We start from the raw sequence: 14,850 nt of genomic DNA, 5'->3' as shown, positions 1-14,850 counted from the left end.
TTAGAAAACAATCTGGCAGTGTATACCAAGACTTTTTCCATTTCTCCTTGACCAGTTTATTCCACTTCTGGAAATCAAACCTAAGGCAATAACCCACAATCACATACACTCATACACACACACACAAACACACACACACACACAAACACACACACTCATGCACAAAGATTTTTCTGAAACAACATCTATGACACTAAAAAAATGGAAAACAAACTGAATGCCAGCAATGGTTAGATAAACTTAATGACTAATTATTCAGATGACAAAAATATGCTACCTTCAAAAATGATGTTTTCAAAGTTTTTTTTTTTCTTAATTCAAAAAGAGGCAAAAATATTTTATTTTTAGAGATGCACAGGTGGTAATACTAGGAAGAAAAGCAAAGAAATAATTATCATAAAAAGTCAAGACAATGACAACCTCAGATGAGTGATGGGGTATATATTTTCTTTTAAATATTTTCCATTACAATGTTTTAAACTGTGGTGAAATATACATAATGTAAGCCCTTTACCATCTTAACATTTTTGAGTGTACAGTTCAGTAGTGTTAAGCACATCCATACTGTTGCATAACCAATCACCAGAACTTTTCTTTTTTTTTTTTTTTTGACACAGAGTCTCCTTCTGTTGCCCAGGCTGGAGTGCAGTGGCATGATCTAGGCTCACTGCAATTTCCGTCTCACGGGTTCAAGTGATTCTCCTGCTTCAGCCTCCCAAGTAGCTGGGACTACAGGTGTGCGCAACCACACCTGGCTAATTTTTTGTATTTTTAGTAGAGACGGGTTTCACCATGTTGGCCAGTCTGGTCTTGAACTCCTGGCCTCAAGTGATCTGCCCACCTCGGCCTTCCAAAGTGCTGCGATTACAGCTCTAAGCTACTGTACCCAGCCTCCAGAACCCTTTTCATCCTGTAAAATTAAAACACTTTACCCATTAAACAATGCCCCATTCCCTCCTCTCCGTAGCCCCTGACAACCACTATTCTACTTTTTATCTCTAGGTCTTGACTACTCTATGTACTCTGTATTAGCAGAATCATATAATATTTATCTTTTTGCTATTGGCTTATTTCGCTTGGCATAATTTCTCCAAGGTTCATCTATGTTGTGGCATATGTTGGAATTTCCTTCCTTTTTCAGGCTAGGTAATATTCTGGTGTACGTACACACCGCATTTTGTTCATCCATTCATCATTCATCAATGGACACCTGAGCTGTTTCCATGTTTTAGCTATTGTGCATAATGCTGCTATGGATACCTCTTTGAGACTCCGCTCTCAAGTCTGTTGGGTATATACTCAGACTTGAGTATTGTTGGATTACACAGTAATTCTATTTTCAATTTTTTGAGGAAATATCATAGTGTTTTCCACAGCAGCTGTGTCATAAAGAGTTTGAAATAATAACAAATGCTCTCATGATACTGTCGACTGAAAAAAGGAAGCTATAACGTAATTACATGTACAGTATAACCTTGACAAGGTTTAAAAAAGCATAGGAAAAAAGACGAAGGAATTACATACAACTCTTAACCAATAATAGTGATTTATGGATTGTGGTAAGAATAGACTTTTACTCTCTTCCAAATTTTGTACTTGACTAATTTTCTATGATAAGCATATAGCACACAACAATGAAGAGAAAAACAGTGAAAAAATTTTAGTAGGGCACATATTTATTTCTGGTTATCACATCCACTACATGCATGCATTCATTCATTCATTTTCTTGAGACAGAGTCTTTTTCTGTCGCGCAGGCTGGAATGCAGTGGTGTGATCTCAGTTCACTGAAACCTCCGCCTCCCAGGTTCAAGCAATTCTCATGCCTCAGCCTCCCGAGTAGTTGGGACTACAGGCATGTGCCACCACTCAGCTAATTTTTTGTATTTTTAGTAGAGACTGGGTTTCACCATGTTGGGCCAGGCTGGTCTCAAACTTCTGGCCTCATGTGATCCACCCACCTTGGCCTCCCAAAGTGCTGGCATTACAGGCATGAGCCACCGCACCCAGCCCTGACTAGTCCATTTAGTTCACTAAGTTTACTAAAAGAAACACTCATGCAATATACAAACATACACATATACACTTATTTTTTTTTTCCTTTTATAACCAAAGAAGGAGAAACTAGATAACCAAATTCACTTCTGAAAAATTTAAGCCTAATATAATACTAATTACAACTCTCAGCCAAAGTAAATAAGTGATCTAGCTGGGACAGCTGAGCTGGAATCTGCAAATAGCAAGGGTGGCAGGGCATGGGGCTCATGTCTGTAATCCCAGCTTACTTGTAAGACTCTGGTGGGAGGACTGCTTGAGCCCAGGAGTTCAAGTCCAGCACAGGCAACACAGCGAGACCTCATCACTAGAAAAAAAGAAATAAAGAAAAAAAAAACTAAAAAAAAAAAAAAGCTTTTATAATTAGCATGAGTGTCAGACTGGGTGATTCCTCTCTCATGATGCCCACTGCCATCCTTTCCAGGCCAGCAGCAGACCCCTACTAGATGGCTATTCTCATTTCGTTTCTGGTCTAGGTCAGTTTACTTTTCTTTCAGTAGTTAGGAAACTGCCTTAGACCCATGAGAGAGACAGTAAACTGGATCAAGAAGGGAGGGGTGGAGGAAAAGGGGAAGGAAAGGACTTGAAGGATTAATGAGCTGATTTTCATTAAGGCTTTGACATCTTGGAATGAAAAGCAGCCTGTAAGAGCAGAAGCCCAGTCCTTTCCTGAAGCCATGTTGCCAGCTGACCATTCATCACCAAAAATTCCCCAACAACTCCATGGCTATTGCTTAATCACCTCATATAAATCCCTATTAATCTTGCAAAGTCAAAACACAAATATATGACAAAAGTCTTCATTTTATGTGCCCTCAATTTCAGAGTCAAAATTTAAAAACTGAATTGGTTATCCAATAGCACCAATGAATTTTTTAAAAACCTTCTTTGAGAACAAAAGGACAAATACATATCCACTAGCATTTTTGTACTTATGGGACTGAACAAACTCAGACTAATGATCAAATAAATTATGGAAGGAAAAGGGTGTCAGTGTTAAAATTTCAGCCAACATTTTTTTCTTTGCAAAAACATTAATTTTTCATAGCTTACATTCAAAAGATACAGAAAATCCTTAGTAGGCTCAAAGGAACATTTATTCTTCTTTCATGTGTAAATTACCAGGGACATAAAAAAGCCTCTTCAGTAGCTGAATTTGGACTACTCTGCACTGTAATATCTTCATGTAAAAGGCAGGTGAGAAAGTAAAGACAGGAGTCTGTTCTGAGAAGGGATCGCTAGGACCAGAGGGGGTTCTTCTGAGCATGGAGTTAACTAGTATAGACAGACAACTCTCGGAACAAGAGGACCTCAGGGACAAAATGAGGCTTCATCACTTATACCCAGTTCTATAATTTGCTATTTAGGAACCTCAGAGTTATCCTGTCAATGACGTGGATAATATAGAAAAACTGATACATTGCTTTGGAATGCATTGTGCTGTCTGGCAGTATGTTTTCCTTCCAAACTCTATTCCGGGCTCTGAACACATCCTGATTAACACTTGTAAAAGTGTGCTGGGGAGCAAAAGGAAGCCTGGTGTTAGGAACCATTTACAGACCACCCACAAAGCGGAAAGTTCACACTTGGATAATAGAGAGTTGACTGTACTGGAAACAGAAAAGTGGCTTTCCTAGATTCTGGGCAAGGAAGGTGGAAACCCAGTAAATTGCAGTGATTCATGCCTTTGTCTTCTAGAGCTGGAAAATCATGGAGAAAAATCAGAAGTAGGGTGGGGAGTGGAGGGAAGGAGAATGGAAAGCCCAATTAGAAAATAGCAATAGGGACCATAGGACAGGTTTAAAAAGGCCTGGAGGACTTCTCTTTCTCTTAGCTGCAGAGGAAGCTGATGGCTTGTCAGCCATCTTCAGGCACCGCACAACATGAAGGTCCACTCAATGGCTGGCTTGCCGCTCCATCTCCTCTATCCCATTCAACAAGAGGTAATGGACTCAGGAAGCCAGTGGATAATGACTTTCTATGAGATGCATGAAGGAGTAGCAAGATAAGGGGGCAGAAATTTCTTCCTCAAAGCACTTTAAGAACTGGAGTGTTAGGATACTTGGGACAGTCCTGGCTAGAAGCAGGGTTTCAGAGGATAATTTCTGGACAGCCCTGACTTCTTGATCTCCAGAAATAACAGGTAGGAAGAAGTGGCCTATTACCTGGAAAACAGCTGAAGAGTACTGATGTGATATGTATCTTCGGGATGCTAAGAGCCACACAGAAGGCAAATGGTACTAGGCTTGGGTAAACACTTTATGGGTAAGCGACTCCTACTCTTTAAATAAAATGGAGAAAACAGGTTGGGTGCAGTGGCTCACATGCCTGTAATCCCAACACTTTGGGAGGGCGAGGCAGGTGGATCACCTGAGCCCAGGAGTTCGAGACCAGCCTGGGTAACCTGTTGAAACTCCTTCTCCACGAAAAAACCCCACAAAAATTAGCTGGGCATAGTGGCATGTGCCTGTAGTCCCAGCTGCTCAGGGGACTGAGGTGGAAGGATCACCTGAGCCCCCAGGAGGTCAAGGCCACAGTGAGCCGTGGTAGCGCCATTACACTCCAACCTGGGTGACAGAGCATGACCCTGTCTAAAAAAAGGGAGAAAAAACAGACTAATAGACTAAAAATGAGAGGCTCCCAATAACTTTACTGGCATTTCAGACACGAGATAATTTCTCCATCAATATCCCTGTCCAAAGCTATTAATGTTGAGACAATAATTGAGACACACACATCCACACATGGGGAAATCCACCACTGGCTCCTTCACCAAAAGGTTTCTTTCAGAAGCTTTCACTGTGTGGCCTGGGCATATTTCCTCAGCCCCATTCTCTGTCACTTGTGCCTTACACTTTAGGTTCCAGAGGGCGAACTTCCTTATGGTTCTGCAAGCCTACAGTGCCATTTCATATTGCTGTGTCTCTGCCTATGCTATTACCTAAGCCTGGAATTCCCCTACCTGTGTGGATCAGTTGGCAAAATTCTGGCTCACTCTTGATGGCCAGTTTGATGTCAGCCCTCCCTCACCCCTCTTCTGGGGTACTGCTGTACCTATTACAGACATTTGTTATAACACTTAATATACCAGAGGAAAATTATGTATTTACACATCTTTCCCACTTCCTGGAAGTCCCTGAAGCCAGGACTAGTTCTTTTATATTTTTGTATCCCTACATCTCCTAACACAAAGGCTGGCAGGTAGCCTGTGCTCAACAATGCTTTGTCGAATTAAACTGATTTGAGAGCCTCACACAGCCCATTACTTGACTTGCCATAGAAGGTAGAGAGCCCAACAAAAGTGACCAGAAGCATACTTTCTGAAAAATAAAAAAGAGAGGCTTCTACCTTAGACAGCCTATACATATATATATATATACACACACACACACACACACACATACATATACACACACACACACACATATTTTTAACTTGTTTGTTTCTCAAACTCTAAGCATCAGAAATTTATTTATTTTTGAAACAAGGTCTCGCTCTGTCACCCAGGCTCGAGTGCAGTGGTGCAATCATAGCTCACTAGAGCCTTAAACTCCTGGGCCCAAACCATCCTCCTGCCTTAGCCTTCCAAGTAGCTGGGACTACAGGCATGTACCACCATAACTGGCTAATTTTTGTTGTTGTTGTTTTGTAGAGATGGGGTCTTGTTATGTTATCCAGGCTGTTCTTGAATTCCTGGGCTCAAGCAATCCTCCTGCCTCAGCCTCCCAAAGCGCTGGGATTACAGACACGAACCACTACACCTGGCCAATATACTGACTCTTAATCAAATGTGTGCACTATGGCAGGAAAGGTGGTAACACTAACACATGCGCCTCTTCTGGAGCTACTCTGGTGGAACTTAGAGAGGACCTACAGGGGCCTTTGCAGCTAACACTATCCTGTCACCACCAGAGTCCTGCAACACAGATTTTGAACACGGCGCTACAGAGAGTACTCCCTGTATATTAAATGAGAAATTCTTTTTACTCCTTTATCTTTTACACAATAAATGTTCTAAGTTCCAGGATAAACTAACAATGGCAAGGATGAAAAATATGTTTCTACTCTTTTTTGCCTTGCTTATTCAAGCTACCCTACTTCCCACCTAAGAATGGCAACTTCCATCCCCTCTTGCTATTCACACCCTATCTGTCTCTCAGTGCCTGCTCAAGTCTACAGCAATCTCTAATCTCTGAGTTGCCATGGCACCTAAGAGTTTGTACCACATGATTTAGTCAATCACTGCCTTTCATTGTTATAATATCTAACACAGGACTGGGCACATAGCAGGTTTCAATAAAAACAAGCTGATTGGTGGGCAGATAAAAAGCCATGTTACATGCCCCTTAGTCACTTAGCAGTTTTAGAAAAATTGTCAAGAAAATATTTTTCTTTCTTTACCACAACCCGAAGTTCTAAAAGGATAAATACTCCAATAAGTTTAGAAAACTCATGCCAATGACTTTTAAAACTCCCCACAACTAGAAACAGCAATTCTCAAATGTATTCCTAACCCCTGATAACTCCTTGCTCATGTGGGATTTTAACATACCTCTTGGCCAGCCAGAGTTTGGCTTTGGTACAAACAGTGATGTCAGTCAGCTCGTGCTGGAAGTCTGAATTCGTTCTGTGTTTGGAGTCTGAGTAGGCTTGCAACAAATGAAAAACCTAAACCAAAAAAGAAAAAAAAAATTCCTGCTATGAAAATACATTTTTCCTAAATGCTCAGTTCCTCCCTTTTAAGTTTCCTTAAAATATTCCCCTCAAAGAAAACAGACACCTGCAGAATGCAGCTCTGGTCTCTTTGCAGAAAAGCATGTTGGTTTTGGAGGATGTAGCAGTGGTGAGAAACCCAAGTTCTTAATCCATACCTGTGCTATGGGTTTCTCACACAATCCCCAAAACCGATGACTGTGGCCCCACAATCATCAGCGACAAGAGCTGATTAGTTACAAACCACCTACACATTGATTTCAGCAGAGAAATGCAAACATCTCTATGTTAGCTGTCTCACAGGAAAACAAAATGTGCCTTTTAAAGTCAAAGTCTTAAATTTAAAGAAAGATAAATTGTTTGAGAGTCTAAACTGGTTTACATGTCTGGGTTCATTAGAACAGTCTTGGCTAAAGAAGTAGGCCAAACTAATTCTTGCCTTAGCAAATACTGGGCAGTGATGTTTGTAACTATTAAGGTTGTTTTTTTTTTAGCAGATCTTCCCTTCGATGTCAGGAGTGAATGCAGCAATGCAAACGTGCCCCAATTATACAAGGATACTCGTGTGTATGCACGTATGCATGTATGCATGTACTGGATTCAGCAATGACATCCGCAAGGCCTCTGTGAGGAGTCCAAATCTATAGCAGACAAAGAATAAGGACAAGGGCATACATGAGATCTTTTGACCTTGGCTAGTGCCAAGGAGAAAAATGCATGTCAAGAGAAATCCTTCAGTCTCCAGCCTCCTTATCTAAATCAAGAGGAAGAGGTGGGTAAAGCAAAGTAAGCACAGATAAACACACTAAGAACTCTGAAAGTCTACTTTAATAACATCTGTTTTCTTTCCCTATTATATCCTTCTCTAGAGCTGTGAATGATTCTTTCTGTGTAACCAGATTCAACGTTTTCCTCTCATTCTCTCCTATCAACAAGGGGCTAACAATAGTGAAACAACTGAGAGTTAGATATGGAAGGGGGTAATGAGAAACAGAAAAGGCCAGATAAAATCAATCCAGAGTCATCAGACCCTAAATGGGTAAGCTGGCAGGTTTTACTGGGTCAGACGTCTGCAATCACCAACAACAAATACATGCCAAGTACCTTCTGTTTAGAGAATCAAAATAAATTTCTTCTGAACAGAAGTAACTGTACAGGAGAGAGAACACAAGTCCCAATGTGGAGACTGAAAATGCTTTCTCTAATAATGGATCTGTTATTTCAGAAGCAACAGATCATATGTCGTGCCTTCACCACACCCCCGCAGGGACCCAAACCGCCCGTCGTGGAGTCTGGAGCAATGGGTCTGGCTGGAGCTTCTGTTCTTATGTGGTGACTGCCAGAGGGAAAAAATACCTCCCTCAGCCTGAATCCCCACTGTCCTGAAAGAGCTGGCAAAGTCACTGGGCTTTGCTTTACTTTTCTCTACAGCTGCACAAAACCAACCACCAGGGCTTTTCATGGTGTCACAGGATTGCAATTAATCAGCAGACACCAGCAAAATACATGACTTCGGAATTTACTTGTAAAGAAACCTGTGAGATTTTCAAATGCTTCTCATTTAGAAGCAATCACTTCAAAAATAACTCCTGGTGGATGTTTAAACTTAGTCCTGTATTTGCTCACCTTACTTGGCAAAAACAGTAACTGTTTTTGAAACGCTTGGTAGCTCTGGTTTATGAAAATCAGCCTACAATTCTGTCACATTGGATACAAACCAGACAATTGTGATCCTGGTTATTCACCAGGAATGGAGAGCAATCTATTTACACAGGACAAATGGAAACACAGGTATGCTGAAAAGAACCGTGGTGGAAATAAGCATGTGGAAGGGCCAGGGTCAGAGCAGTCAAGGAAAAAATGGGGCAGGGAAGGAGACAGAGAAGAGAAGACAGGGGAAGGAGAAAGGAAAGAAAGTTTTATAAGCAAATGTATGAAACAGGTTAATGTTTTTGAGATATTTTTCTTTAAGAAAATTAATTTAAAAATTTGAATACACAACTACCCTCATAGGACAGTTAGTGTGTTGGGTTCAAGAAAAATGAGACCATCCTTTGGCATGAGGTCCAGGTACAAGGCCAGGCCCTCTGAAACTAGGATTTGATCAAGGTCAGACTCAGGAGCTCCAGGCAGCTCCCAAGACGGGCAGTTTGTCCATCAGCTCTTCAAGGATGGCAAGAGCAAGGCAACTCTTTCTTCCCCACTTTCCTAAAGTTCTGGAGGCTAAGAATTCTGAGGCTAAGAAAGTAGTCAGGCCCAGGCCTGTACTGAACCAAGCACAGAGAAACCAAAGCTACCAGATCCAAGGAGGATGATTAACTGAACACACATGAGAACTCAGAAGTTCAGTGTCATTTTAGGTGTCCCAAATTGGCAATTGAATCCAAACATTGTCAACAAGTATTTATTAAACAACCCTTATTACCAGACACTGTCCTAGGGGCTGCAGCAGAGACCTGATAGTTCCTTGCTTTCCTGTAGCTTACATTCTAGTCATGGAGACATGAAAAATCATTAGCTTTCCTGACTCTGCCTGGTCATGATTTACAACCTGCATGGCAGCATCGTCATCACTTTCCTTTTTATGCTTGACCTCCCCCTCCAATAAGTCTGGATGCACTGTAGGAATTCAATAAGCATTTGCCAAATAAAAACAATGTCGGTATTTGGTGCTTCTTCCTATATTCACTCCTTTAGGACACATTCCCTTGGGTCTGGTGAGCTATCGTAGGTGCCGACTTCTGTGTCTGGAGTGGAAGAGAGAGCTGAATCATGCTGTGCTCCTCATCCCAGTGGATGCCTCATCTGATAGTGGAGGCAAGAAGGCTAGATTAGCGCTGAGAATCTGGCCTCATAGAAAAGTCGAAGAGCACGGATTCTGGAGCCGAGCAGAGACAGATGTAAACCAATTATCAGTCTTGGAGCTTTGGGCAACTTAACCTCTGTTCCTCCATAGTAAATGGCCTACAATAATATCTAACTTGTAGGACTGTAGAGAGATTTAGAAGAGAATATATACTACTAGGATGCACTAGGGATGTGATAACAACGTTGATTCTTTTCCGTGTTCTGTCTGCTCCCTCCCTTGCAGCCCCATTCCAAAAATAAACAGTCAGAGAAGACTTTGCAGAAAGAGTGATATGCATATGTGGCCTTGAAAACAGTCTTGCCAGAATCGAGGGAAGGGTATGCAAGCAGTGAAAACAATTAAAACACATTTTAAGGGTATTAAAATATTGGTAATGCCAACAAAAGAGTGAACCTTAAACTATGGACTTTAGTTAATAATAATGTGTAAATACTGCTTCATTAATTGTAACAAATGTACCACACAAATACAAGATATTCATAGTAGGAGAAAATTGGGGGAAGCAGGTAGGGAGGAGAAACCTTCTGTATTACCAGTTCAATTTTTCCGTAAATTTAATGGTTCTAAAAAATAGTCAATTAATTTTTTAAAATATTGGTACTATTCAGGGGAGAGCAAGTGGTCCTGTGTGAGCAGAGCACAGCCAGGGTGTGCACAGGGTGATGGGAGACACAGCTGGAGAAAGGAGTCAGGTCTGGTCAGAGAAAGACCTTAAGGCAACATTAAGGAATGTGTACTTTATTCTGCGGATGGCAAAGATTTCTTCAAAGAATGCTCTTGGGTGACGAGATCTGTAATTTGGAGAGGAAAGCCAGGGGCAGTGTGGAGGTCACAGCAGAAGGCGTGGAATGCCCAAGACTACTGCAGTAGTCTAGACACGAGGAGGTGAGGGTTGAAACCAGCAGCTCAAAACCAATAGCCTGTGGGCCAAAAGTGGCTGCAGATGTTTTGTTTAGCCCACGCAGTACTTTTAAATCAACCCTTATGAATTGGGAGATTTCACATTAAAGTCATCCTGATTTCCATTTTGAAAAATCAGATCTGGCTATAGCGGCTCACTTTCCTGCAGGGCTAACAGTCACCTGGCTGGAGCTGAGCAGTAGGACCTGGCCTCGGAGACGAGACCTGCACTCTCTAGTCTACTACTGTCACCACTATTACTACTGCCTGCTACTCTAGTCACTAAGACGGAGGGTCAATGACATTTATCAAAGCTCTTAGGCTTTTTTTTTGTTTTAAACTTTTGGAGAATCAAGAAAAAAATAAGATACTTACTGAACCCAAATCTCTATTAAAAGTTTGAAAAGAAAGAATGGGCAGAGAGCCCCTGTGTTTATACTCATCCCCCTCTGGTTCACTTACCCACCTGGCACAGGTAGGATTCTGATTTTATGACATCTCCACCCCACCCCAATCTAAACCACAGCAGCAATGGAAGGAGAGGAAAGGATACATTTGAGAGAGCTTCTGCGGGCTGCAGAGGCAGGGCTTGGCAACTGCTTTAGACATAGAGTTAAGCCGCAGGAAAGAGCCTCTTAACTTGGGCAGCTGGTGAACAAGGGGCATCTTTCAAGATGGAGATCATAAGAGAGTCTACAGCAGACTTGGGAATGAGGGAGCGGAATTAATGAGTTTGGTTGGGAATATCCGTGTGATGACTGCTTTAACTTAGGGTAATTTATCTCGCAAAAAAGAATTCTTCAGGGACAAAAGGGAGCTCTATTAATAATCACACTGGGAAGAACAGAGGACAGATGCTTACCCCCTAGCTGTAATAGGTCCCTTGGAGAAGGGTTAGAGGTGGACACAGAGGTCATCAGCAAAAGAAACGGGAGAAAGCTTTGTTGCCTTAAGATAGTTACGACCCAATCAGAAAAAGACTGAAAGCACATTATGAAACAAACAAGTAAAAGCCAACAGCATCACCCATGACTATCACAGGCATGGATTTGCCAAGAGATGGGACTGTCAGCCCTGCCCTGAGGAGGGGGTGGTCACGGAAGCAGCTGGGAGAAGCAGGGAACACATTGCAGGAGGGTGTCAGTGAGTAGGCTGATTTCTTGCCCCTGAGATGCAAGCCTTAATGAAAGTTTGAGGGGAACTGAGAAGTCTGGAGAACCTGGAAGCAGTTACCCTCTGTCCCCCACCCCTCCACTCTAAACACAGAGAGACTCAGGGGAACTCCAGGCATCTGTGCAAAGCATGGGGTCCATTTTGGCAGCTTTGAAATGCTCTTTGAATAAATGCCATGGGCCTAAAAAGAGTCATGAGGCAGTTTCCTGAAAAAACTTGCACTGCACCAGTAAAATATGTCTAGTTTATGCTGCTGGACTAAAATAGCAACTTGTGTTAGACAAGATCAAGATGATATATGGTTGTTTGGGAATGCAACGCTGAGATGGGTTTTCCTCTTCACCAAGCATGGCTTCCAGGCAATTTTCCCCCTTATAAAATCAACAGCAGCTGAGCTCCAGAAACCAGCAGAATCCAGCAATAACAGGACAAGGTTAGACAGGCTATGAAAAAAGACAACTCCAATAAGAAAAGAGATGCTCATTTCAAAGGTCAGATATAAATGGGGTAAACGTATCATAATCATTAAAAACCTCAAATTCTGAAGATCAAAAAACCTGTCTACTTTTGCAACTGTGGTTTCTTTAAAGCAAATTGTTTTTCCCTCGCTGCATGCAGACTACAGGTGAATATTTTTGACCCTATCACCTTCAGCCAAGTATAAAATTTCTGTATCTGCCGTTTTGCCTAGTTTTCTCCCTGCATTGCTCCAACCCCCAAAGCTAAGCCAGTGCCACATTTTTCCAAGCTTACTGTTTACCCAGGATTTTATTTCGACTGGTAAAACATCTGTATTTTTTCAGGGACTTAAATAAATGATCTATGCCGGGAATGTACAGTATAGGGTGATGTCAGGCCCCCTTTTTTTCTCGACTCACTGGGCAGAACAGGCAAACATTGTTTCAGCCTGTAGTTGGGAATGTGAATATTTATCCTGTCGACTTAATTCATACAAACAGAACTGCAGGCAGGCAGGCAGAAGTATTTTATGGCTGTAAGTCAGACTGAAAGGGGGGTAAAAGGGTAAAAGAGAGATGACTGAGGGAGGAATCGAAACTTTCTAATTCACAGAAACAAGCCCAATCGCATAATTGCTGGGAAACATATACAGCAAAAATTATTCAAAATGCAGATTGTGTTTGTATGTTAAGTGGAGGACAGGGTGGGAAGGCAAGAGAAAGATCTCTAATAATACAGTATGTCATTTGCAGTCATTCCAATGTGGCCTAGGATTTGTTTTCCATTTCAGGCATATTAACTGGAACCCCAACTAGGCCGTAGGCTTCTCAGGAGCACCCCTCTTGCCTCTGACTTCCACAATGCAGGGTGCCATGTTTATTGGGTATAAGTACCTAATCATCTGTACAGAGCTCAACATGTTTTTTATTCACAGCCCAACTGGGCTAGAGCCAGAACCTTGGGATACCTGAACTCCTCGACCTGGTCATTCCCCAGAAGAAAGGCTTGGTGGGCACGTGCTGTCCACATTAACCCATCAATCTGCTAGAGGGCCAGTCAGGAAGCATTTCATGTGGTTGCTCGCCTAAACTTCAACCTGTTTACTGGGTAAGAACACATCCTTAGGATGGTCTTGCTAAGTTCCCAAAACATGACACCTTACTGTGTTGTATGTTGCTGCCAGGAAAAGGATGCTAATTACAAAGTGTAATTACTTCCTAGTTGATTCTGGTTTGGGAAGAGAATCATAGGAAACAGGCCGTGAACATCTTTAAGGACTACAATGTACAAAAACACAAAGCCTGTTGGGGACTGGAAATTCACTTTGGGCCTCAAATCCATCCCCTCCTTTCTATTAACACTCCCACTATTCTAGTTCAGGAGCAAGAAGACCCTGCACCTAGACGATAAAAACAACTTAACTGCCTAGTCTCTGCCTCCAGCACTTATTTTACACATGGCCAGCAAAGAAATATTCCTAAAGCCAAGCTCTGAGGACATCACTCTCAAGTTCAAAATCCGTCAATGACTTTCAGCTTCCTAAAGAAAGTGCTGGGCACTAAAGGCTCAATCTACCTTTCTAGATTTAATTCCTATTTCTTCCACTTTATGAACCTATTCTGTGGCCACAAAGAACAATTTCCCATTCCTAACAACTTACAAATGCTTTCCTGGCCAGGACGTTCCATCATTTGCCTCCCCACCTTCTCCAACTCCACCTACTGAAAATCCATAAAGTAATGCCCAGCTTAAACGTCACCTTCCCCATAAAACCCTCCACAGCTTTCCTCAACTACCCCCACTCCCACCCTAAGACTCACGTTTTTCTCTTCAGTGCCCCAACATCTCCTTTAATTTGATGATTTTAAAAAACGGTTTAATCCCGTCGTCATGGTTATCAATCTATACTACCCTTTTCTAGAGTATAGAGCTCTTTATCTGGCAGGCAGAGGGGCTCAAAACAGAGGATTCATTGATTCGGAATTCTACCATGGTCTTGCTAGGGGTGGCAGAACAGAAGCTGCATTTGCAGCAGCAGCTGGCGTGCTAAAAGCCACCTCTGTAAACTCTGGTCACACCAAGATGTTGGGGGAAATAGTACTGACAAGAGAGAAAGTATACATTTGTCTTGGATCATCTCTCACCTGTTGTTCTAAATTCTACAAAGTAACTACGAGCTCCTTCACAGGGGAGACTCGTCAAGGGTCCCCAACAAGGGCCCCCAAGCTGTTGGTTAAGGGCAAGGTTTGGACAGTGACATCAGATAGTCAACCTTAACCCAACATACAAATGAAGGCCTGCACATGAAGAATTTAAAATTAACTAAACACTAACATAGTATCTGCTCTAAAAAGTTCCTAATTTTAGAACACAGATACATTTCTGAAAATCTAGCTATAAAATTATTTGTAAAATAAATCTGTTTAAATCCTTTTAGGAAGAGCTGTATTATATTTGATAATTTATCTTGCTTATATATTTGGATCTTCAACTACTGAGTTTTCTGAGAAAGTATCGAGATCAATAAGAAATTCTTAATGTTGTAAAACTTACTAATGAAAAATAATACATGGCACAGTGGCTCATGCCTGTAATCCCAGCACTTTGGGAGGCCGAGGCAGGCGGATCACCTGAGGTCAGGAGTTTGAGACCAGCCTGGCCAACATGGCGAAACCCCATCT

At 41.9% G+C, this 14,850-nt stretch overlaps 1 protein-coding gene across 11 annotated transcripts in view; it reads right to left on the bottom strand.

The window, feature by feature from the left end:
- Positions 1 to 14,850, bottom strand: part of THADA (THADA armadillo repeat containing) — a 352,471-nt gene that overhangs the window by 103,773 nt on the left and 233,848 nt on the right. For all 11 annotated transcript variants that reach the window (XM_050754776.1, XM_050754774.1, XM_050754781.1 and 8 more), the window contains one exon: positions 6,608 to 6,723. In XM_050754776.1, coding sequence (XP_050610733.1) covers positions 6,608 to 6,723 — 116 coding nt within the window. The remainder of the gene's footprint in view (positions 1 to 6,607; positions 6,724 to 14,850) is intronic.

This window comes from Macaca thibetana, chromosome 13 (assembly GCF_024542745.1).
Source record: "Macaca thibetana thibetana isolate TM-01 chromosome 13, ASM2454274v1, whole genome shotgun sequence".
Lineage (NCBI taxonomy): Eukaryota > Metazoa > Chordata > Mammalia > Primates > Cercopithecidae > Macaca > Macaca thibetana.
This window is presented reverse-complemented; position numbering and strand designations above follow the sequence as displayed.